This window comes from Hyaena hyaena, unplaced genomic scaffold (assembly GCF_003009895.1).
Source record: "Hyaena hyaena isolate Hyena2069 unplaced genomic scaffold, ASM300989v1 scaffold_171, whole genome shotgun sequence".
In the NCBI taxonomy this organism is placed as follows: Eukaryota; Metazoa; Chordata; class Mammalia; order Carnivora; family Hyaenidae; genus Hyaena; species Hyaena hyaena.
The window spans coordinates 908024-932782 of NW_024080803.1; the positions used below are offsets into that span (position 1 = coordinate 908024).

Consider the following 24759-nt stretch of genomic DNA (forward strand, 5'->3'; position numbering starts at 1 on the left):
GCCCCCGGCCCTCCCGCCGCCGCGGCCTCCCACGTAGCGTTTGGAACCCGCTTGGCGCTAAGGCAAGAACGAGCGTGGGGAGCGGGCAGGGCGAGCAGAGGCTCTAAATCTTCCTTCAATCTGTGCGTAGATGAAGTCTGAGAAACAAATTCAAAGCAGGCGCGCCTGCAGAGCCTTCCTGCAGAAATATTCCCCGGCATTCAAGCGCATCCAGGGGCGGCTCGAGCTGCCTTGTTTGGCTAAGGTCAGACGAGACTCGAGTTCTCCAATAAAAATAAATCTCAAATTAATTATGGCCTCGAGCGAGGGGCCAGACACTTGAAGCTGCAGTTGTGCAGTCTGGAGTTTTGGCGCTCGCTCGCCCGTCCCTCCCCCGCGCCCCCGCCTCTCCCCCCCCCCCCCCCCCCCCCCCCCCCCCCCCCCCCCCCCCCCGCCCCTTGCCAGCTCGAATACCCGCCGAGGCCGCCGCCGGACTGGAGGGGCGGGGGAGAGGAGGGAGGACGCAGGGGAAAGGATCCGCCCGAGAGCCGGTGCCAGGCCTGGCATCTTTCGGGGCTTCAAGGGACGGAGCAGTCCCCGGGTCCGGAGGCACCCCGGGGACCCGGCTCCGAGTGTCGCGTCCTCCCCCCCCCCCCCCCAACCTGGGCTGGGACCAAAGAAGCCCAGGAAGTCGCGTCTGGAAAGCCTTGACCGGGTCAAAAGGGCTGACATTGAGAGAGCCAAGACACGTTTCACCCAGCCGCTCCCCTCCCGGGGGAAGCAGGACTTCCGCATGTTTGAAAATACTGTCAAGTGCGTATGGTGCGAGGCAAGTCATCCCACGAAAGTTCCAGCGAAAATGCTCAAAATCCACATGTTTCCTAAATATTCGCCGCCGTGTGCGTGCTTTCTGTCCGTGACCCTGGGCTTAGAAATGTGTGGTGAGTTTTTCTGTTGGCCCCCCACTTGAGAGCTTTTGTTTTCAGTGCTGGCCCCGCAGCCTTGGCTGTGTGTGTGTGTGTGCTCCCTGACTTGGAAGTCGGTCCGGGGCTGCTGGAATGGGCACCGGCGGTAGCAGGCACCGGCCACTGGTCACCAGTCCTGCCCAGTCTGGGAAAGGCAGGCAGGACAGTCTCTGGTGAGCCAGGAGAGAGGGTGTGTGCGAGTGTGTAGGCTGGGGTAACCAGTCCCTGGCTATGCCTGGAGGAGGGAGAGGGGGAGAAGGGAGAGAGAAAGGAAGAAAGGGGAGAGAGAAGGGGAGGGAGAGCGGAGAGAAGGGGAGGAGTTTCACCTCCCCAGCTCAAAGACAGATTTCATTTGTAGCAGGCTTCACCACAGGCTCTCTATCAATTTGTCTCAATGCAAACATTCGAAATATTCTCTTTGGCTGCTCGTGAAAACAATGTGAGCTGCCAGGATCAAACCATCTTTCCAGATGTCTGGTGGTAACCACATGAAACAGGGCAGACTTGTTTACTGTTGTGTTTGGTTAGGGCTTTTTTTCCCCCTTCGGGATTTAAAATAGAAGCAGCAGCAGGAGCTGGGAGGCAAACCCAGAGTTATGTAAGTGGGGCAAATTTGCCCACCAGAGTGTCAGTATAGGGTGGAGGGAGTCTCGAATCCCTCAGAGAGCTGCTGTTCCCAGTTGGGGGTGGGGGTGGATTCTCCTTCCTGGGTGGAAGACCTTATGAATGATCAGGAGCTCTTCATGGAGGGGCTGGGAAATAGCAAAAGGCATGGCAGTGGTGCCAGTCGGTCACAAAGGGGTGACAGTTGTGCCAATGCCTCAGAGAGCCTCAGCTCTTGCCCCCCTCCCCCATCTTCAAAAATAAGAAATTGCCAGAGCTTTGGTTTTCCAGGGAGAAACAGAAAGTGCTATTGAGCTCTACAGTTAAAACACGAGGGCAAGTCCTCAGTTGAATCTAGTTGCATATTGAGCAACTCCCAATGGGAGAGGCAGCTGTGGCTACAGGGAATTGGGGGTGCGTGGCTTACTGGGGTGACTCTACTGATAAGTGCAGTGAAGATAATATGATCATTGTCAGGCCCAATAGAAGTTGGGAAGAGAGACCTAGCCAACATTTTTGCCATAGTGGTGCCTTCTCAAGCTCTAGAAGGAGTGCATCAGGAAGGGGGAGCAGCCTGCCGTGTGGGGTGGCCATTAGCAACCTCAGTGTTTGCCCAGGACCCGGAAGGGGGCCTCCGGTGGTGGAGTTGGAATCCCTTCTGCCTGAAAGAGGGGCAATGTGGCTGGGGGTGCCCGGTTTCTGGCAGGTCCGGGTGGGAAGCGGTCTCCCCGCACCCTCTTGAAAGCCCTGTTGTCGTTTGAAAGTCGGCAGAGTCTGGGCTGAAAAGGAAACAATTTGGGGTTTGAAAGGATGTAATTCATTCTTCCTTTCCCTTTAACCTCTTTCCTCTCTGGAAAGCATGTGGAAAAACTGAAGGGAAGAGTGAGAGGGCAGGCGGCCTGCCTAGGGGAGGAAAGGGTTAAGCCTGATTTCTTTTAATTGAACTCCAGAACTGGTGGCCCCAGGCAAAGGGGGGGACTGACCCCGCTAGCGGTAACCAGATGTGGCGGTCCCAGGGGAGCCCCGGAGCAGACCCCTGGATTGAGAAGCAGACAGGAGGTGGGGGGGGGGTCGGCCCGGCCCCCATCCCACCCCCACCCCACCCCCACCCCACTCCCCCATACGCACACCGAGTCTCAATTGCTGGCAGGCTGCACCCGCCGCTCCAGGTCTGGTCACGTTCAGACCCGCGTCTGTATTCGAACCCAAAATTGGAGCTGAATTGATGAGACTAATTTCGAGAGGGGGTGGGGGGAGGGAGGGAGGGAGGCGAGCTAGCTTTCTGGCTCAATTGCTCCAGAAGAAATAAAGAATTAAATAAGTCACCTTTTTCGCCGCTGTGGATACCCTTTGATTTTTTTTTTTTTCTTTCCAATTGACTCGGATCTCCTCTGGATTTTTTTTTTCCCTCTTTCCCCGGGTGGACTCTTAAATAAAAGTGAAAAAGTCCAAAGCGTGGTCTGGAGAGCGTGGACAAGGTAACCTGTTTTGGAGGTTGGGGAGAAGGGAGTCAGGCCGAGAGCGCCTGGGGGAGGAGGTTTGGGGGGGGGGTCCCCTCGCTGCGCCCGGGCTCCTGAGGCTGCCCCAACCGGAGGGTTCGGGGGATGTCTCCGGGTGTCGGGGACCGACAAGGCGGGCCGAAAGCCGGCTGGCCTCACGGCTGGGTGGGGATGACGGTCCCGAGCACTAACCCCGGGGGCTCACCCGAGGGGCAAGTCTGAGTCTGTGCCGCGATCTTGAGTGCTGCGCTCTGCAGACCTGTTGACCAGTGTGGAGGGAACATCCTGCGGTCGTGTTGGTTTCTTGGGGCTCGGAGTCGCATTGCATAGGCGGCTCTGGCGGAGCGCTGGGACTTGTCTGGTCAGGTGAAGTGCGAGGGGTTGGACCCTAAAAAGGCGGGGAGAGGTGGCCTACGGTGCGCGGGTCCCGGCCCTGGGCGGGCTCCGGGAGCTCTCCAGGAGCAAAGGGTGTAGGCGCTTCGTCCGGAGGGCGCCCTTCTGCTAACAATGCGCTGGGAGCTAGTCCGCGCCCCCGACGGTGGGGTCCTTCCGAAACCGCCCCGAGTCGGCGTCCGCGGGTGCATCGCTCCCGGAGTCTGCCGCGACTCGGCAGCCGAGGGCCCGAGTGGAAAAATTCCCACTGCATGCATTTTTTTTTTTTTTTTTTTTAATGGTTAGTTTGCTTCGGTCTGAGTCCGGATCTTCCTGGCAGTAGGCTCCAGGTTATCCCCAGCCCGAGTAAAGTGCCCACCCCCCACCCCCCCATAAGTTTGACTCTGGCTGGAAAAAGCATTAATGAACGTATCTGTGGGAAGAAACGGAAAGTGAATGAGTCAGGAGGGCCACCTTCGGCCAAAGGCCCCGGGAAAAGGAAGGAGGCCAAAGGCGTTTGGTTTTGGACTTTGGGGGAAGGTGTTGGGGGTGGGGGTGCAGACTTCGAGAATCAGGGCGCGGGCGCCGGGCGTGGACCCCGGCATTGTTCCCAGCTCTCTCTTATCTCCCAGGAGCAAGTATCCTGTGTGCGCTGCGCCTGAATGTATCTGGGCATCTCCGGGTATATTTATATAGTGTGTGTGATGCGAAAAGCAGGACCAGCAAAGGGGAGGAAGAGGGGGTGTGGGGGGAGGGAAGACGAGGGAGAGAGCAGAGGGGAGAGAAGAGAGAGGAGAGCGCGAGACAGAGAGAGAGAGAGAGAGAGAGAGAGAGAGAGAGATAGGACTTCCTCCCCGATTCGCAAAGTGAAGTCACTTCCCAAAATTAGCTGAAAAAAAAGTTTCATCCGGTTAACTGTCTCTTTTTCGCTCCGCTACAACAACAAACGTGCACAGGGGAGCGAGGGCAGGGCGCTCGTGGGGGGCACGCAGGGAGGGCCCAGGGCGCCAGGGAGGCCGCGCCGGGCTAATCCGAAGGGGCTGCGAGGTCAGGCTGTAACCGGGTCAATGTGTGGAATATTGGGGGGCTCGGCTGCAGACTTGGCCAAATGGACGGGACTATTAAGGTAAGCGACTGGGCGGTGGGCGCGGGAGCGGCGGGGCCGGCCGGGGCGGCGGGGCAGCGGGCGGGCTTGGCGCCGGGCGCCGGGGTCCCGGAAGACGTGGCCACTCTCCCTTCCTTCCGTGCCCCGGCTTCGCGCCGTCTCCTCCCGCGCTCGGGCGGCGAGTCTCACTCGCGGGCGCGACCCTCCGGGTTCACGACAGACAGCGGGCTCCCCCGCACCCCTTGTCCCAAAGCCGCGTCCGGCCCGCTCCTACGTGCTGCGGGCCGGGCTGCGGGCGGGGGTTCGCGTAAAACGTGGGGACCCCGGGCGCAGATCCAAGGCGGGGGCCGGAGACCTCCGGGTCCACCGGTCCCTTTGGGCAAGCTGGGAGCCTTACCCCGGCGCTGGACACTCGCCTGGCGGTCGGCTGCTTCTTACCGGAGGCCGAAGGCAACGGGGGCGGGAGTTGCAGCCGCCACCAGGTCGGGTCCCCGCCTGGAGGGCCCTGGGGCGGGCAAGTGGATGGGTTGCGGCGGATCGGGGTGCAGGGGAGTGTGTTTGCGGGGTCTGTCTGAGCGGGCTCCTCCAGATGGAAGCCCCTGTTTACATGTCAGCGCGGGCTGGTTTCCCTTCCTCTTGGTGTTTGTGTTGCCCGCTCGGCGCTCGGCGCTGCCGGCTCCCCGGGACTGACGGGCGGGCCTCGGCGCTCCGCCGGCAGGGGGTCTCTCTGCAGCCCGGGTCCGCGCCGCTCCCCTTCCCCCGGCCCAGGCTCTCCGCGCCCCGGCGTGCGCCGACTCCGGGGGAAGGGCTGGCCCCACGGTTGCCCGAAGAGGGTCCCGCGCCCTGCAGAGCCGCTCCTCCTTCGGTGGCCGGCTCTGAGCGGACGGCCCCGGCGACCGCCCTGCCAAATCCACCCCCCTCCTACCCTCACCCCACACCTCGCGCCCGGGTCTTGCAAAATGCAGCCCAAAGGGATGGCTGAGGGTCTGGGTTGCGAGTCAGACTTCGGGAGTGTTGACTGCCTGCGCCTTCTGAAAGCGGGAAGTGGGGCCGGGAGCAGAGAGGAGGGACACCCCCTAAATGACTGACCTTAGAGGGCCGAGAGCAATGAATGAGACCCGGAGTCGGCTTCCAGGCTGTCCCGCAACACCAAGCAGGAGTCAGTCTGGAAAAACTATTAGGCTGGTGAGCTGGGGACTGGCAGAGCCCGCCATTCCCCAGAACCCAAAGGAATCAACTCCTCGCTCAGTGCTGAGTTAAAAGGAGACTAAGATGTTGTGCTTGGAGAATTGAAGAGATTTTTATCATTTGGGTGGAGTAGTGGTTTTTATTTTCTAAGGTTTTTTTTTTTTTTTCTTTTCTTTTCTGAAAGTTTGAAACATGCTGACTTAGGTAAAAGGCACCAACAGAAGGAACTTGAAAATCTGGAGAGGCGATAACTGGTTGTACTTGGTTAAGGGGAGTCTATGTGAGGCTGGATTCCTCCAATTCAAAGTGTGTGGGGTGAGGAGTGTCCCTAGAGCGAGGGTGGAGGTGGCCACTGGTTATTTGTGCGTGTTTCTCTTCCTGCGGGCTTGTGCACGCAAGTGTGTGTGTGTCTTTGGTTTGGTAAAAGGATGTTCCACTCTAGAAAACTGTCTCTCCTTAGGACACTAGCACATACCCAGAAGCACTGCCTCTGATCCGGAAGGTTGGTAAGATGGCTCCAGGGTCTTGATGTGGACACCCTAAGGAGAAGTGAAGCAATAGCTCCATGATGCTCAGACCTCTAAGGCCCTGAGCAAATGGAGGAAGCTGTGGTCTGTGTACCCAGGATGTGCTAACCTCTCTAGATACACACACAGGGATTGGCATGGCAGGCAGTGACAACAGACTTAGACCAAGACCCTGGAGCTGCATGCTAAGGATGGAAGTAAAGGTCTTCTTTATCATGTGGGTGGTGGGAGCCTGGGAGCCCCTCCAAACCCTTCTCAGTAGCATGCTTGTCCCTTGTCCAGGGGACCTGGCTATGCAGACCCACCCACGGAGCAGTGGCTTTCAAAGTTATCTTTGGTGTCCCAAATTCTGAAGGATTGAGTTGTCAGTATATACTTTGGTATTTAAATTGTGTGAAAGTCACAGTTTCCTGTTCCAGTGTGACCTTTGGATCTTGATGTTCCCCAGCCCGTATTCCCGAAATGATTCCAACCCTGGCTTTGCAGGGGACAGTGGACATAGGGGAGGCCAGTGGATTTTGGTCTCCATGTGAGAGTGCACAGCCCCTTAGACCCATCTGAACTTCAAAATCTTTGTACAGATGAAATAGTCAGAAGAACTTACCTGTACGGCAGTATCTTTCCAATCCTTTCTTCCTAATATATCACATTATATGCTCTCATAAGGACATGTACCTGCATGTTCACAGAATCTAGTTATATACAGATTGAGGTCTGTAGACAGAAATCTAGAATGTGGGTTCCCAGTTTGAGTGACCTTGACAAATCATCTTTGAGTAATTCTGGAATGTGACTTTTATGCACCTGCATATTTCTTTCTCAAATGTAAGGCACGTCTATATTTCAAAATACCTCTGGGTCTCAGCACTAACGATGCCAGGATGCAGGGGAGTCTGGATTTCTTTGCAGAAGGTTTTTATTTTGGGCATCATTTTTACAACTCGGTGTGATTTCAAAATCTTAATCTTGCTGCCCTTGGTATAAGTCCTTCTGTGCTGTGTTATCTTCTCCTGTCCAAGAATGTCTCCTGGGAAGACTCTGAGCATCACATTAGGAATACCAAAATTTCCAGGAGCCATTCCACTCTTCTTTTGGCACAGACAAGTTAACCGGCAATATTAAACAACACCTACCCCACCCCTGCTCCCCACAGTGATATTATCAGTGTTGAAAATCACGTGATACTGGTTGCTGCTCAAGAGATGACCTGGTTTCAAAACCTGTATCTTAGTTTTATGCAGTCTTCAGTTGAATCTAATTATTCCATCGAGGAAAGCCAGATGCAATGCCCATGGTCCCATTAAAGGTGGTGAAACGATGAAAGAAGGTGCAGACACGGCCAGTGAAGCAGGGAAGTCCACAGCAGACTCGAAGTCAAAAAACCTGAGTTCATTCTCAAGTGGTATGCACTTACTGTGTGCCCTACAGCAAGGCATCTCGGTTCCTTGAATGTCAGTTTCCTCATCTATAAAATGGGGGTGATGTTCTCCCTTGCCAGAGATCAGAGGAAGGATTGAATCAAGTTTAGTACCTTAGCTGAATGTATATGAGCTGAATTTCTCCTTGGGGATAGGGCTTGTGGGGATCGATTGGTCAGAATTAGATCATAGGTCTGGATATACCATAATCCATATTTTATTAATTCAACATAATGTTAATAATAATATAATATTAGGCATGCCTCTATTACGTTCTAAAGCTCTGCTTTCCGTGTTGGGGATAAAACAGGTATCAAGAACCTACTGGAATGTATACTGTAGTAGAGGTGGCAGACACGTAACTAAATAATTCTAAGTCCAGGGGTGATACCCCTTCTGAAGAACAATGAAGCGGGTTAGGGGATAGAAAGTGATATGGCCGTTATCAGCCAGAATAGTCAGGGAGGATACGTCAATAAAGTCACAGTCGAGCAGAGAAACTATCAGGTTTCATCCTTACCTCAGGAAAATGCAGCACTATACAACCCTTAAATCATGGGGAAACAAAAGGGAAGGATAGCTTGGGGTCAGCGCTGGCCTCCGAAAACCAGCAGAGAGACCAATGTGGCAGACAGAGTCAGGGGGATAGGTCATCGCTGACAGGATAGTCCTTATCCAATCGGGAAACTTCAGGATGGCATCAGGAGGAATCAACGGAGTGAGGAACATTTGGGAACAAAGACTTCACTTCTGCCCTCAGAAAGGGATGCTGCCTTTACTTTGAAGAGTGAACTGCCCCTCCCACCCCCTCCCCGGCCACCACCACCTTTTAACCTTCCTGTCTATCTCCTGGGTTCATGAGGACTTCAGGCCAGATAGCCTTTGTCAGTTTATCTGTCCCGTATCAAATGTTTTTTGTTGTTGTTGTTTTGTTTTTTGTGTTTTTAACTCAGGTAATTACCAAAATGGTGAATCCCGTTTTGTTTGTGAGTAATTCCTACAAAAATCTTCCTTCCACTTCTGCTGCCATTCAAATTCAAGTTTACAGGTTTGCTACTTTAGAACTTTCCAGATTACTGAGCTCGATATGCTCATTCTATGGGTGGGGAAACTGAGGCCCAGAATTATTTAATGAATGATCTAAGATCACACAGCTAACTCCTGACACAGTCAAGATGAGAAATCAGGGAGCCTAACCCTCAGTCTAGTGTTCTTTCCACTACAGCATGAAGATTTCATTTGCTTTCATTACACTATCATGAGTTATGGAATCCCAGAGGCAGTGGGTGTGTGTGAGAGAGGGAGACAGAGAAAGACAGGGAGAGAAGGCTTTAAAAGAAAACTCACGAAGAATCTGGCACTTCGAACTAAAGATATTTCTGTTATTTAATGAAAAATGTATCACTACTGTCTTGAATTACATCTGTACTTAAAAAAAAAAGTTTGAATTTTCAGATAGGATTTTTAAATTATGGTTTTCCAAAATAAATCCTTCTCTTACTTTTTGTACAAAAAGTAAAGTATTTTGCTTAAATAGGCAACAGGCCCCTCTACAGACTGGAGGCAGGTGGGCTGAATTCCTATTTCAATTCTTTTAATAATTGAATGTTTGACTGTTTAAGTAAAATATATTCAGATGCATTGCAATATGCCCCACAGACTCATCTTTCAGACGGTGTAGTAAGTAGGTCTTGAAAACCAACTACGTTAAATAAGATTTCAGATTTCAATGGCTGCGTCTGTTTGGGGTCAACCAGTTAAGTTGGCATTGGTTTTTAAAAAGTGGTTAATTTAAACCAAGTCTATTTTCTAGAAATCTAACAGTAGTCTGACGCTAGTACTGAGTTGCCTGGGGGGGAAAAAAGTTGGGAAAATTTTCATGATGATGAATCACCAGGCAAGATTTCTAATGGACCAAGGCCTTTATCCGACCTCAAACTTCAAAAAAATATGCTCAAATTGTAAGTCAATACTCAGGCCATGCTAGTCCTCTCTGAAAGAAGTCTTACTCTGTCTGAAGCTTGGTAGACAGGTTTTCAGAGTACAGGCCAACTATCTAGGGTGAGAATTGAAAATCTACTATTTTCATTCATTTTAGACGATTAGCTACATTATGTAGGTCCAGAATAATGTTTTTGTTTTGTTTGGTTTGGTTTTGAATAACATGACTTTCTTTTTTTGGCCCGTAGTTAAAACAGTCTTTCTATCTTTGGCTTGTTGTTTTGTGACAAATTGAGAGGGGCCAAAGGACATTGGCTACTATGTACACAAACACACACACAAACAATTTCATAAAATCACCAACCAGAATAACAGCTTTTCTAGTAACCTCAGATCTTTGCAGGTGTCTTTTCCTTGCAGGAGACTATCCTCTGTTTTACTTTCTGTTGCTTTAATGATTTATATGTATAGTGCTCTTCCCATTCATGTGTCAGTTCATCAGTGGGGCGGTATTACTAAGTGACGTCACTCTGATTCTTCCAGTGACCTCACAGACCCAACATCAGTAGCCTGTGTCCTTTGAGATGTTTCCCAGAGGGAGTGGATGGGATTTTTCTATGCCCATATTGTCACCCTTGGAGCCAATATCTTGGAAGTTTGACAGAATTAGACAATCTATGGAATAACCTTTTCTGTGTGAAGCTGGCTGGCTTTATGAGAATCTGTAACCTTTGCCTCAGTGGCATCATAAACTGATGCTAGTCATATTAATGCAGGTTGGTAAGCATGCAAATCAGTAAGGTCTTTTGCATGAGTGTAATGCAGGGTAATGAAATGCTGTCAAGATATAAGGCCAGTGGCAAAAAGGCTACTATTCTGGAGACTGAGCAGGAGGCTGGGCCATGTGCGTGCACAGCAGTAAGTGTTACAGTAGCCTCGAGGAAGAGCAATTTCCACTGGACAGACACAGAAAGACCCAACACCAATAGTTATTTATAAGGTCCCTTCTATTTACAAAGCACTTTTTGCATAAACACTTGCCTTTAATCCTTCTGACAACCCTATGGGAAATAATACCACCATGTCTCCATTTTGTATGGGAGAAATTAAAGTTCGGGGCAATTAGGTAAGCTATTTAAGATGACAGAATATAGAGGACAGAATTGGGTTTCAAGTGCAGGGTTTCTGATTCCACAATACTTGCTTTTCCTATACACACTGCCTGTTGGCATAGGTGGACCTGGATCTTGGCTTTGAAGGGTGGGTGGAACTTGCACAAGATGATATGGTTCAGGGACTTTCTTAGAAATTGGAATACTTTGGCGACATGGTGGTTGGGTGGGTTGAGTGCATGTGAAGGAAAAGGTAGAAGTGGAAAGATTGGATGGAATTGGATCATGGAGAACCTTCAATGCCGTGACAAAGAATTTAGGTATAGAAAAGAGGAATCACAAAACTTTGAAGAGAGGGATGACTGAGTACAAATCTCTTAAGAATCGAACTCTTCCTCTCCTCATCCTACTCCTTTGGAAGTGGAGAACGGAATGGCTCCAACACTTATCAGAGGCCACAAGCAGTGAGTAGCTGACAGGATTAGAAAGCCAGCGAGAGACTCAAACCATGCTATCAGCCATCTTTTAAGATATCTGTTGATTAAACATGGAGTCAGGGAAAGCAAAGAGACTCTATTTCACCAGATCTCATAAAAATATGATTTTTTTCTTTCACTGATGTCAATGTGTCTTCTTTCTCAGTGTTCTAGAGATTTCACCACAAGCTGTCTTTTCAACGGGGCCATCTATCCTAGGGTACAACTATAGTTCCTTTTGAGAATGAGTCAGCAGATAGTAATTGCGAAGAGACAAAAGGAAAGGTTGTTTCCCTGAGACTCAAATCAAATTTCGATGGAAATTCAGACAGGTCTGACATACTTTCAGAGTCTGATTATGCCTATCACCTCATTTCGGAATACTGATATTTCACTCGAGCAGACCAGAAACTCGGTTAGCGCCATCATTCCAAGCAGGATCAGAGATTAAGTGTTCAGATGCTTTTTCTGATCATTCAGTTCCACTTTACAACACCTTCTGAATTGCTTATTACTACAAAAATGAACCAAAATGCCAACATATTTAAGATAGTTCCCATCTTTGGGGAACAATGTACTTGCCATTTAGCTCATGATCAAAACCCCAGAGTGTGTAAATTTTTCAAGTTACTTCCTAGAGAATGTGGACTGGAAAACTGAAATATTTTCCCAACAGCAGAGCCCATTTACTCAGACAGTGCTATGTGTCCAAGGTAATGAAAGACCTTATGTCACACCTCAGTGCACACATGCAAGAGGCCAGAATTACAGGTGTCAGGGGAGCTCTAATCTCGCGTTTCTAGACACGTGTGGGTTTCACATGTCTACTGAATCTAACATTCCAGTAGCAGAGTTGTGGGGTCTGCATATATGGGTATTCATTGATTTTAGGTGTGAAAAGATCTAAGAATGAACCATTTTGCACTATTGTTCATGTGACAGAAATGTAAACAGCTGTTATTATAAAATTACTCAGCTTGCGAGTTGTCTTTAAGCTCATGCTGTTACAGTCTTTATAAATGCATATATATCAACCTCAATTCTTATGCCTGAAGAGTCATTTTGCCTTTAGGCATGGATCATTTAATTCTTACTCCCTTCATTTATTCGTTCAACCCAAAATTGAGTAATATGGCCAGGCACAGTGCTCAACAGACCTCCACGTAAAAGAACAAGAACATGATGCTTATAGTATTTCTCCTAGACTTCTAGAGAATAGAGCTTTTTTTGCTTCTGGATTCTAAGCTCTGACTATTGGAGATTCCAAAAGCAGCAATATTCATTGGGGGAGTCTTATTTGTGGCTTTTTACTATTAAGAAATTTAGGTACATGTTCCCAGTGGTAACATCTAGTTTATAATTTCCACTGTCCCTTCGCTCTTGGTGATACTAGTCTGTTGTATGGACAGTTTTGGAAAACCAGGGCCTCTGCCAAGAAGACGATGCCTTCTTCTCCCTTTCTCAACTGTAGGTCCTCTACATGTATTTTAACACAGAGAAAAATACCATAAATCAAGTGCAAAGATAAATGAGAAGCTGAAGAAGAATATTTCATAGATATAAAACAAAAGGCAAATGTCCTAGTACACAAGATTTTTTACAAGCTAATAAGAAAAAGACAAGTTGGCGGAAAAGTAGGCAAAAATGCTACGATAGACAATGCTAGAAAAAGAAACAGAAATGGCCAATAGGCATATGAAAAGAATTTCAAGCATGTGCATAAAGATATCCGAATGAAAATCACGAAATTCTGACATTTATCACCTATGAGTGCAGTGTAACAAAGATTAAAACAGCTTAATAATGCCTCGTGCTAGAAAGAAGAATGGGAAGAGCACCTGGGTGGCTCAGTCAGTTGAGCATCTGACTCATGATCCCAGGGTTGTGGAATGAAGCCCCACTCAGGCCACGCATCTGGTGCGAAGCCTGCTTAAGATTTTCTCTCTCTCTCTCTCTCAAAAAAAAAAAAAAAAAAAAAAGAGCAAGGGTAAATGTCACTCTCTTATCTCATGGGAGGAATCTAGCTTGGTACATTCTGGGTGGCACATGAACTGGAAACATCGATTGAGACATTAAATATTTACAGAAATCTGATAATAATTCCAATTTCTAAAAATTTAGCTTACAGACATGTTCACTCAGATATGAAAGATATATGTACACTAAGTTTATTGTACCATTGTAATAGCAGAAATTGGAAAGAATCTAAATATCCATCAACATGGAACTTGTTAAAAATGTTATGTAGGATGCATATCAGAAAACACCAGGCAAGTGTTATGTGGAATAAAATCAACAATTGTCTAGACACGCTGATTTAGAATGTTCCCTAACGTATATTGTCACATGAAAAAAACAAGTTACAGAATGTGTGGTCCCTTTTTTGTATAAATAAAAAGATAGATAGATGATAGATTAGATAGAGAGATAGATAGATAGATAGATAGATAGATAGATAGATAGATAGATACATAGATACATAGATACATAGATACACAGAAAATGCACACATAGGCATGATTATGCATAGAGAATTTCTGGAAGAATATGCAAAAGGCAATTAACAGCGGTTGCCTCTGGGCAGGGAGAAATAGACTCTTATTTTTCACACTATAAACTTAGGTGGCCTTTGATTTTTTTAATCACTAGTATATATTACTTTTTAATTAAAAAAAAGATGTAAAAAATAAAGAGGGACTTTAGACATAATCAAAAAATGGGCCAGACACCAGCATTCTAACCCAAATGTGCTGATCTCAGAGACTTTTAGGTCCCACCCTGTAGTGAATACAGAGGAAAAATTGTCTCTGGGATCCAGAGACCTGAATTTTAGCCCCAGCTCTGCCCCAAATGAGTGATAGGATCTTAGGCAAGTCACTTCAGTCTTTCCAAATTCATGCACAGTTTCTCATGTTAAATGTTTTCTCGAGTATCCAATGAGGGTATAATTTCAAATTTTCCTTTGAGTTCCCTTGCTCATAAAACTCTGATCCCTGGCAGGCTTTAAAACCATTGCTTATTTGGGGGCGTGGATAACTGAGCCTCTCACAGAAGTTCTTTTGGGGCCCATGTGGCTCTTCTCTGCCATCTCGGGACTAAACTCTAGAGTGATCTTTGAGGCCAGTTGAAGGCTGGTGGCTCTTAGGAGGTGCTTTGTGAATTTCTGTGAGCTGGTTGTTTTTATTACCAAGTGACACTGGAGCTGTGTGCTAATCCCTTTGCATTAATGCAAACTAAGAATAGGGCCTGACTCTGCTATGGGGTCTTACACTCTTTTCCAAAATTTGGTCTCATTTAAAACCCAAAACACATTTGGCCCCAAGCGCCTTTCCCCTGGACTTTTAAAAAAAATCCTGTTTAATTGAAGGGAAATTGAATTCATCTGGTTTTGATTCATTTGCACTTAACTCTTAAAAAAATGATATTTTTGAGGACTTATTTGATGTCCAAGAAGAATTTTGAGCCTCTTAATGAGTTTTCTGGAAGGCTTTTTTTCTTCTTCTTAAAACAGGAAGTGGTGCTATGCTATGGGCAAAAACACAGTCAACCCCGAAAGGCCCCAATTCAGTTTGAAACTGTATCACCCACTATTTCACATGAACCCCAATGGCCCTAGCCAAGGCCTGTCTTTCCCTACTTCTTACTTAAGAGCAAGAGGCTCACTCGCCTTCCATCTGAGAGGGGGTAGCAATGAAGAGGAAGGGGGAGAAATCAGAGTCATGAGAAAAACAATAAGCTATTTCTCTACCTTACTATGTGCCAATATCTGTTTTAACCTTTATAGACATACTCACCTTTGATCCTTATATCAATCCGATAATGTATGTGTTATTTCCATTTTGGAGAGGTGGAGTAACTTACCCAAAGTCGTAAAGGTAGACAGTGGAAAAGCAAGGATTTGAACCTAATCCCGTTTGCCTACAAAGCTTATAGAGCTTAGCCACCGTGATATGTTCCCAGATTGACACATACATCCATGACGTCTAAGCTCCAAATCTAACCATCTATTGAAGACCATGTAAGTTTTGTTGATTTAGTCAGTCTAACTGACCCCACCCTTAGTCTGCACTTGTCAGATTCATGGCATATCTCAATTCTCTACCACCTTTTACTCAAGAAGCCTAAGCCCGGGATTCTTCCCAGGTAAGAGTCTCTGCCCAATCTTTCTAGCAGGTGTACTGGACAGCAGGCAAGTGACTGTGAAATCTCCAAGTTCTCTTTTACTTTAATGGCCCGACGAGATGATAAAAAAGACCGAGTTTTGTAGCTCGGTAGAAAATTGTGTATTCTTTGACTTACAATGCTTCCTCCTTTTCCTTCCTTACCTTTTCTCCTCTCCTTTTCTCTCCTGTTGTAATTCTTGATCTCCTTCTCATTCTCTTTCACCGATATACACACTTCGGGGAAAAAAACACAGATCTGGGGCTTCTGCAAAACACAAAGAAGGGAATGTTTTGCAAGGTTAAAAGGAAATCATCGAGAAAGGCTAACTGCAGCTCCAGTTTCTCCTGAATAGCATTTCTTGTTATTTCAAGGCTGATTGACTTATAACTGCATCCACAGCCACCTCACATCAGTTCCTTTTATCAGCCCAAGTGAGACTTCCTGTGGACTGGCCCAGCTTCCTGATGTATTTCCTTTTTCCTCTGGCAGAACAAAGAAAACCATAGCTCCAAGGATACTTGGGACCAAACATAATTTCGCACTGAAGAACCTATTATGTTGAAATTTTCATTCTCAATGCATAAGGCCGAGGGCCTGTCTTTGCAAGTCTCTCGCAGCATTCTGTACGGCAGCATGATGGACCTCATGTGCAATTATCAGGGGTCCACAAGCCACTTGAAGTCCTCCGAGTTGTAGTTTGATTCCATTCTAAGGCGGAAATTTAACCCATCCTCCTCACTAACACCTCCCCCCGACCCCATAGACGTGTACACAGCTTCAAAAGTTACCTGGAACACCTCGGTGTTTAGGGTTTTTGTTAACCTAATTTGGCATAACGGGTCAGGAAAGAAACCCTCTTATTTAGAGATTTCATTCCAGCTATGTTTGAAATTCTAACTCTAGAAACATGCATCTAAAGCAAAGAAGCTTTGACGTATATCCAAAGGGTCACTGACATCAGTTGAAGAAGAAATTCCAGAAAATGGGATGAGGCTGTTGGTTTCTTCGCTTGCCTGGAGTATGTCATTTACTCCTTACCACTTGGCCTAACCACCTGATGTGCACATTATTTCTGAAAGACCTGTGGGCACGATCCAGAGTAATAGGGAACACTACCAAGGGGACTAGTTGTTTTCTCTGTCCTATGGCCCAGTGCAAATATCACGGGTCGTCAACTTACAGCACACCCCGATACTCTTAGAATGTAAGAGGCCATTGCACAGGAGAAATAATTGAGGCTTCAAGATGTGATGTGTCTAAAGATAAGAACCAGGCAAAAGACACTCAAAGTAGAACTCAGGTCTTCATGCACCCAAACACATTTGCCATAAATATGTTCCTGGGAGCAAAGTTATCAAGACCTAATGAATTCATGCTTTCTTTGTTCATCTATCTTATTTCCTTATGACGGTATAATACTCCCAGGGGATTGGAGATGGCACTTTGCACAGAAACCAGCTAGGCACCTAAGCAGTAAGGCAGCCACCCAAATGTTACTAAAGCCATTTTTTTTTTTTACAATGATCACTGATTAAAAAAATTTTTTTTAATGTTTATTCTTGAGAGAGAGAGAGAGAGTGCACATGACTGGGAGAGGCGCAGAGAGAGACAGAGACAGAGACAGAGACAGAATCGGAAGCAGGCTCCAGGCTCTGAGCTGTCAGCACAGAGCCCAGTGCGGGACTCAAACCCACGGAGCTGTGAGATCATGACCTGAGCCGAAGTCAGACGCTCAAAGTCAGACGCTCAACCAACTCAGCCAGCCAGGCGCCCCAAAAATCGCAGATTTGAAATGGAAAACAAATTGAAACTGAAATGTGGCTCCCCAGGCAAACACCATATTTCTAAGATGAGAAGGCTAATTCATCATTGTTAATTCATACTGATTTCTCCCAACCCAATCCTCAGTGCAATCATCTCTAGATGAAAATAGATGGAAAGGATATTTCAAAGGAGAAACTAACTCAGAAACTATATGGTGTGAGAGGAATGTGTGAGAGTAGGGTCAGGCGTGGCTAGGGTACTGAGCCTCACATACTCTGCTTTGGCAATGCCAGAGGGAAGGCAGGGACTGCATGTACATGTGTGAGCCTCACACCTTTCTTTTCCAGGCACTGTACTCTGCCATAGCCCCGTACCAGGTTTGTGACCAATCAGGAATCCTAGAACACAGATCCACGAGTTAACTCCTGCAGCTCCCCCAGCCCTGATAATCCTGTCTGCAGAGAATTTTATATGAGCCTTGGAGTTCTCCTCAATAAGAGAATAGGGTCTTTGGTGCAACATAGGACTTCTCCAGGACCAAGAACTTGAGGGGCGCCTGTACTTTCTGCACTGTTCTAGAAAGGGGAGGGAGAAAGAGCAGACTACTTTTTCGGAAATGTCATTTCAGGAAATTGACATGTGGAGAATTTTCCCAGGGTGACTTAGTGAAGGTACACAGGCATGTGGGTTTGTTGCTCTGGAGGCAAGGGCTTCTAAGCCCTTCTTTTTGGAGACTGGTGGATCTCTGTATACTTCCTGGGTCTGTAGTGTGGAAAAGGAGTACCAGGGTCATCCTCACATCCTTCTCCAAATTTCTCCCCGGAAAGTCTTATAGAGAAGCCATGACCAGGCAATGAGGCTGGGTTTGGAGCTTATCATAATTAACCATTTCTTCCCATCACTTTCTCTGCCCAGAACACCTTCCCTGCTCCTTGATTTTTAAACACTGTGTGTATTTCATGGGAAATTTCACACGCCTGTTTCTGATTCACTTCCAATTAAAGCCTCAAAATGCTGGTTTTGTAAGAACCCTTTGATGATTCAGATTCATGCTGGTTCATCTTTTTTTCCCCTCCTAAAATCCCACAGAAATTTCATAAATGTTGCTAAGACATTTGCATGCTTAATTGTTAAAGAGTAATTGGAAACAGGAGAGAATGTTTAAGTATTGTGCAGGAAACATGCACATTTACCAGGGTAAAGAGAGAGACGGATGCCTTGGTGCTGGTGAACTCCTATGGAAAAATACAGGATATCACTGAAGGCGGGCAACTAGATATGCCCATCACTCGGAGGGAGTGGTGGCTCTGACCTTGGGTCTTCTAGAAAGATCAGGGGAGTGTCACAGGAAACATAGGAGTCCTTACTGCAGCCAGTCGGCATTAACAAGCTGTCAGTGGAATGGTCAATTTCATGGGAGGTGGAACAGGTGGATTGGCATTTTCCAGATGCTAATGTTGCTTTCAACTCCCTTCTGACGGGAGGGAGTTAATGGTCTGCAATTAGAGCAAACCTCATCCTCCACCCCTTTCTCATAGACATTAAAAAACTTTGAAAATGAGCCTATCCAGGTACAACTCTGCACATTAGCGAAGACTGCAGAAGCAGATCTGTTCTCCCTGGGAAGAGGCCCATCGTCCTATCTATGTATCCATCCTTCTGAAATGCTAACGGGTTGGGTAATTTCAGTTCTGCTGGTTTGGCCTTAGGCTGGCTGTATGACATTTGGCCAGTTACTCTCCCTTTCTAAACCTCAGCTTCTCCATCCACCCAGAAGGATTAAAACTACTAGCAGTAACCCTCTTCTCCCACAGATTTGGTAAGAAATCTGGAGTGATGAGTTACTTGGAATTTTTTGAAGCATAGCTTTAATTAATTGCTTCAGTTTGACTATTGAGAACCATTACATGGTTCTTCTTGCTGTCAATTGTAAATCATGCGATGTTCTTGTTGCTGAGCCTTGTTTGAACTTTGTACTAAGGGATCACCCTTCTCTCTTTATTCTTAGGAGCTGGTTAGCAGTATTCAGTCAGCCTGAGTTGTGAAAGGTCACTTTGTGTTCACACAATGTAATGTGGGAATGTTGTGTGCTGTCTGGTACTTCTTGCCTAAGAAGGGGGACACCAAAATCTTGTGATGCTGGAGGGTTTTGAAAATCACTGTGAGAGTGGCAGAATGGTTTCATGGAAGCCATGTGCCATTTGATGTATCAACATCTAAATTTAAACCAACTTATTAGTTGTGTGATCTTGGGCCAGATAGTAACTCCTCTCATCTTCTCCTTTCCTATCAGTAAAATAGGAAGAGTAATGATAATAATAATAAGTAATATGAAGTTTTCCAGCTGCTTTACTGACAAATTGTAGGACTCAAAGAAGCACAGAAAGAAAATCACTTTGTAACTGTAAAGCGCTGTGTAAATGCTAATTATTATTACCTTAGTTATTCTTCCCATCCAAGTCGGTGTCCATACATAACAGACAATAAAAATATTTCTTAAATTGAATCTCTGGGGTTGGTTGCTTTCTCTGGTTTTGACGATTCCCAAGACTTACTTGCATTTGGTTAATTTTGTCAATTAGCTTATTCATATCTCATTACCCATAAAGACACTCGCCCCTATGAATGCATCAGTACAGACCAAACATCACATACTCCTCCTTTCCCTCCCTCGTATCCGGCCATTGTTATACTCCTGAAACTCCCATCCCAATCAATGGAGGTTTTACGTAAAAACTGAATTCAGGATATGAGTGCAGCCTCAGGAATTCCAGGCTTGTGCTGCTGATAAAGAGAGTGTGTCAAACTGAAAATACCAGAGAAATAAAATTCTCCTGTCCAACCTATACTCAGGTTTTTTTTAGGTTTGTCTCTGCTTTTGAAGAGTCAAGAGTCCTCCTGGAATATGACACACATAGCTTTTACAACCTTCCCTTGGGAACGGTTTTAAAGTGCTCACCCAGCTGGCCAGATCTCCTCCCCATCCTCCGACTGATTCACTTGTGCCACCTCTTCTGGTCTTGTCTCAGTGTCCTTGTGGTCGTGAGTTAAGGCAATACAGGGCCAAGTCTGGACTTGGTTCATGCAGAGTGAAGCTAGCATTTTAGTCCTTCTATAAGCTCTGCTTTACCAACCCCTTCCAGAAAGCAGAGTGTTCTAATCTAGGAGGAACTGGAGAACTGAACTCCCCTGATCAACAGCTGTGAATTTGTTGGGGTTGTGTTGGTCTGTCTGAAGCTTCATAGGTTTAACTGATTTAAATGTGAGTGAAAGAACAGTAGCATGACAGAGGCAATTTGCCTCAAAGACGGTCCCCTATTAGTGTCAGAGTCGGGAATAATCATGGCTTTTTTTCCCATGCGAGACTCTAGACAAAGCAAGCCTAGCCTTTATTCTCATCATGCGTCATCACTGCTTTAGGAGAGGTTGTATCTCTGTCTTCCAGGCTATGCCATGCAAGCAGATATGATTATGTGACCAGAAGTGAGAGGAAGAACATTTGCCAGTATTCTACCCACACTAGAGTAGCTAAGCAATGACATAAAGAAAGAAATATGAAATTGACAGTTCATTTTAAAGTGCTCATCCAGACATTCAGGATTAAGATTCAGAGCTTCTCCTTAAATCATTTTTCTGAACATGTTGAAAATGTACTAGAGTTGTATTCCTAGCCAACAGAATTGGGATTTCACAGTCCATGGGGCTGGACATTGAGTTGCTCAGATAGTGATCTAGAGTTCTTCAGGAACTGGAGTTTAGCTAAGATCAGTCCAACTTCTTTGCCCTTGAAGACAAATGATCACCAAGATCTTGATGCTATGTTGAAGGATCAGTCTGTTTTTCAGACCAAAACCACAGAGTGAAGGTAAAGACATGGAACAGCATCCTGAAAATGTATTTCAGATTATGAAGAACACCTCACACAATGGAAATAAATGCCACCTCACAGGAAATTCACTTCATTTTTAACAGTGGTGTCTATCTCTGTTCTGGACAAACTCATTATCCTGCCGTCTTAACTATGTCCTATGTCTTGCCTACACACTTACACATTTGGAAAGAGCTAATGTCTAATCTTTTCTAAGCAACTCTACATTTCTGGTTTTCAGTTTGATTGGGTAGAAGAGAATAATATTTTCTTGGGCTGTGGAAGGTTCAGATATCTCTCTTTTGAGACTATTGATGTGTAGGAAGCTTCATGACTGATACAGCTCTTGCACAATTTTTAGGATAAAAGATTTGGGAAACAGCATTAGTGGTTCTCAACTTCCTTAGCCATTGTCCAGTAGGATTTCCTGTAAAGGTGGGAATGCTGTGTTCTGCCCTGTCTAATATGGTAGCCACTAGCCTAGCAAATTCAAGCAGCTGCTGAGCACTTGAAATGTGGCTGGCGAAAGAGGGGCTAAATTTTTCATTTCATTTGATTTGACTTCTGTTAATCTAAGTTGAGATAGTCACATGTGGCTAGTGACTCCCTATCAGATAGTACAAGTCTATATCATTCGGATCAAAAACGTCTTAAAATCTGAATTCAGTCAGAGGCTCCATTTACCTGGACTATTTTTATTGAGTCAGCAATGTGTTGTCCACATGGAGACTAACACTTCCACTTACTGTTAGGACTGACATTAAACCAAGCGAAAAGTAAATGTCCAGCCTTATCCAGGTACTACCAGGGTTGGTTTGGAGCTGGCAGTAAGTTTATCCTGTAGTCTCCTGGCTTCTTCACCATTTCTCTGCTGACCTTTAAGACTATAACGCTTTATTTTCCTTTCAATAAAGGGGAGGCGCTTGGAATTTATCATGGGGATATTCACAAACTGTGAGTAAATGTATACTGGACTTGCCAAAGGAAGGCATGGGCTTTTTCTATATACCTTTTCATTGAAAAATGACCTCCGCCAAAGAGAATCCTGTACTACATGGTGATTTCAGTTTCCTCATTTGTAAAATGCTGACATTGTGCTAAATTGTTTTTAAGGTCTTTTTCAGTTCTAATGCTTTGTGCTGCTGTGGATATATGATTTTCTGTTATGTAGGACTCCATCCTATTAACAGATGGTTGGCTTTTCTAGTTCCCAGATCCCTATAATTCATTGTAAGAAGATGTCTCCTTAAGTATACATATTAACAAACCAACTTAATTTAACAAATAACTAGCTGCGGTGGTGATCTTTGAACCCCAATATCCCTCCAGTGAGTTTTCCTTAGGCTTGTACTGTTCCATGATACTATCAGTTACCAGATCCAAAAGCTTGACATCTCCAAGACAGGAAGCAAGTTATGTTTTTCCTTTGTGGCCCTCATCCATTCAAAGTAGAAACATATGACATGCTATACCTGATGTGGCTTTGGAAATTACCATGAGGAATGAACACCCTAGTCTTTCTCTAAGAGAGACATAATGAGTGGACCTATGGTGGCTTTTACTTAGAAAGTCTTCAGGTTGGGGCATCTGGGTGGCTAAGTGGATTCAGCGTTCAACTCTTGATTTCAGCTCAAGTCGTGATCTCATGGTTCCTGAGTTAGAGCCATGTATCAGGCTCTGTGCTGACAGTGTGGAGCCTGCTTAGGATTCTCTCTCTCCTTTTCTGCTCTTTCCTCATTCGCGCTTTCTCTCTCAAAGATAAATAAATAAACTTAAAAAGAAAAGAATTTTTTAATTGAATTATTTAAGACCAAGACGGATGGATGCCACGGAGAACACAAGGCAAAATTCCCCGAAGCCTTACACTCCAGGATGGTTTTAGGAGTGATGAGCCACTGTGGTCTGCTTCCACTCACACCAGCCCTACAGAAAGGATAAATGAAAATACAGATCAATCCACAGGCCCCAGTGAGTGACCAATTAGAGTTCCTAACAGTCTCATCCCGATTACGTACAGACTCCATAATTGGCTCTATATTTCTGTGCCTCGTGCATTTTCAGAAAAATGTCTCTTCAGGTCAAAAACTTCCACCTTTGTTCTTTATAGATTTTATCTGGAATAAAGTGAGGAAGTGTGTGTAGAATACAATTGTGTGACCATCATCATTTAGTTACTCTTGTTACATTGCTTTAAACATGGGTTTTTAATGTTCACATAAACTCCTTGAGGGCAGACTCTGTCAGTTTTGCTTGGAGACCTCAGCACCTGGCACATGTTCATGTATTTATTGAGCACCTTCTCTATGCTAGGCACTGGGATACAGTAGTAAACAAAGACAGGCAAGGAGCGCCTGGGTGGCTCAGTTGGTTAAGCATCTGACTTCGGCTCAGGTCATGATCTCATGGTTCCTGGGTCCGCGTTGGGATCTGTGCTGACAGCTCAGAGCCCGGAGCCTGCTTCAGATTCTGTGTCTCCTTCTCTCTCTGCTCCTCCCCTGCTCATACTCTGTCTTTCAAAAATAAATGAACATAAAAAAAAAAAAAAAAGACAAGTGAGGCACCTGCCCTGTCACATTATAGTGATGGAGAGAAAACAGATATTGAGCTATTTGTTTCAAGAACAAAGAACTCTGTGAAAAGGGAAGTGCAGGGTGCTTCAGGGGAGCGTAACCTGGGGACCTGGCCTAGTCTCAGAGGTCAAAGGCTTCCCTAAGGAAGTGACATTTAGGCCGAACCTTGAATGATAAGGAGGAGTAAGCCTGAAAGAGAATAGGCCCTCACTAAGTCTTTGCCAAATTAACAGTTGAACGAAATGGCTAGGTCCCTACCCAGCCTCTCCGTGGCCTGGCTAGGTTCAGCATCACGAGCTTCATCACTCTATCTAACGTCCCTCCAGGCCTTATCTGTACGTACATGAGCCATTTTCTTAGCCTCGCACTTCTGCAGTCAATGCAGAACAAAGAAAATTGTAAGAGGACAACGACCTTCAGAGACATGATCACACCAGTGATTCACTGAGCACGTAGAATACACAGGTAGTGGTTGATATGCTTATAATATACCATGCATCCAGAAATTTCAAGGGGAAGAGGATTCTGGAAGGTTGACTTTCCACCTTGAAGGATTCTAGTTGGGGGAATCAACTTGGTCTCAGCTTGGTGTGAGTCCTCACCGGCAAGGCGAGGCCCTTCTTTGGCAGACAGAGGTCTGGAAGGCATGCTCACAGGCTTTGCTACGAAGGGCTGTCCATCCTTAAGCCACGGTTTGGTCTCTCCAGGCAGGAGTTTTCTCACTGCAGAACGGGGAGATCCTGCCAGTGATAGTTTTACCTCAAAGTGATGTTGTAATCGGCATTTTGCAAGATTAAATAAAACAAAAACAACAATTAAGCATCTACTGAGGAGGTGTGCTATCTTTATCTGGTGTTTCCTTTTCCAAGCAAGCTCTGGGATGGAAGACTTTAGAGAGGCTTAGAGCTGGGATTGGCTTCTAAGATCTTTTCTGGAATTACTGTGCTCTTTACTTTAAAACAACCTTGCAGGAGGCATCAGTAATGATGATGATGATGATGATGATGATATTTATTGAGTAGTTACTGATGAGCTAGGCACTGTCTTGAGCATTTAAATGTATTTTAGCACTTCATTCCCACCGCAGGCCATGGAATACATCTATTATTAGACACGCTTTAGCCTTGAGGAGGAACGGAGGCATAGACAATGCAAGTGACTTGCCAAAAGCCATGCAGCTAGTAGGGGCTGTCTGATCCCAAAGACTT

General features: G+C 46.0%; 1 protein-coding gene and 1 long non-coding RNA gene across 5 annotated transcripts in view; one reads left to right on the forward strand and one right to left on the reverse strand.

Moving 5' to 3' along the window:
- The window catches only part of FLI1 (Fli-1 proto-oncogene, ETS transcription factor), a 130688-nt gene that overhangs the window by 6235 nt on the left and 99694 nt on the right, over nucleotides 1–24759 (forward strand). The window contains exon 1 of one of the 3 annotated variants that reach the window (XM_039240256.1): nucleotides 2950–3025. The exons of 1 other annotated variant lie outside the window; for it this stretch is intronic. Coding sequence is in view for 1 of the 2 variants with exons in the window: in XM_039240254.1 (XP_039096185.1) it covers nucleotides 4527–4544 (18 nt within the window). In the remaining variant the exon portion in view is untranslated. Of the gene's footprint in view, nucleotides 1–2949; nucleotides 3026–4340; nucleotides 4545–24759 lie in introns of those variants that run through there. One more of the 3 variants, XM_039240254.1, reaches the window with a different exon arrangement.
- Nucleotides 1494–5757, reverse strand: LOC120237102. Of its 2 annotated transcripts, XR_005529858.1 has the most exons (4): nucleotides 5613–5757; nucleotides 3252–3434; nucleotides 2874–3030; nucleotides 1494–2326 (listed from the first exon to the last, which is right to left on the reverse strand). It is a non-coding gene; the product is annotated as an uncharacterized LOC120237102 (long non-coding RNA). The 2 variants fall into 2 exon arrangements; XR_005529857.1 differs by lacking the exon at nucleotides 5613–5757 and having other exon boundaries at nucleotides 1505–2326; nucleotides 3252–3770.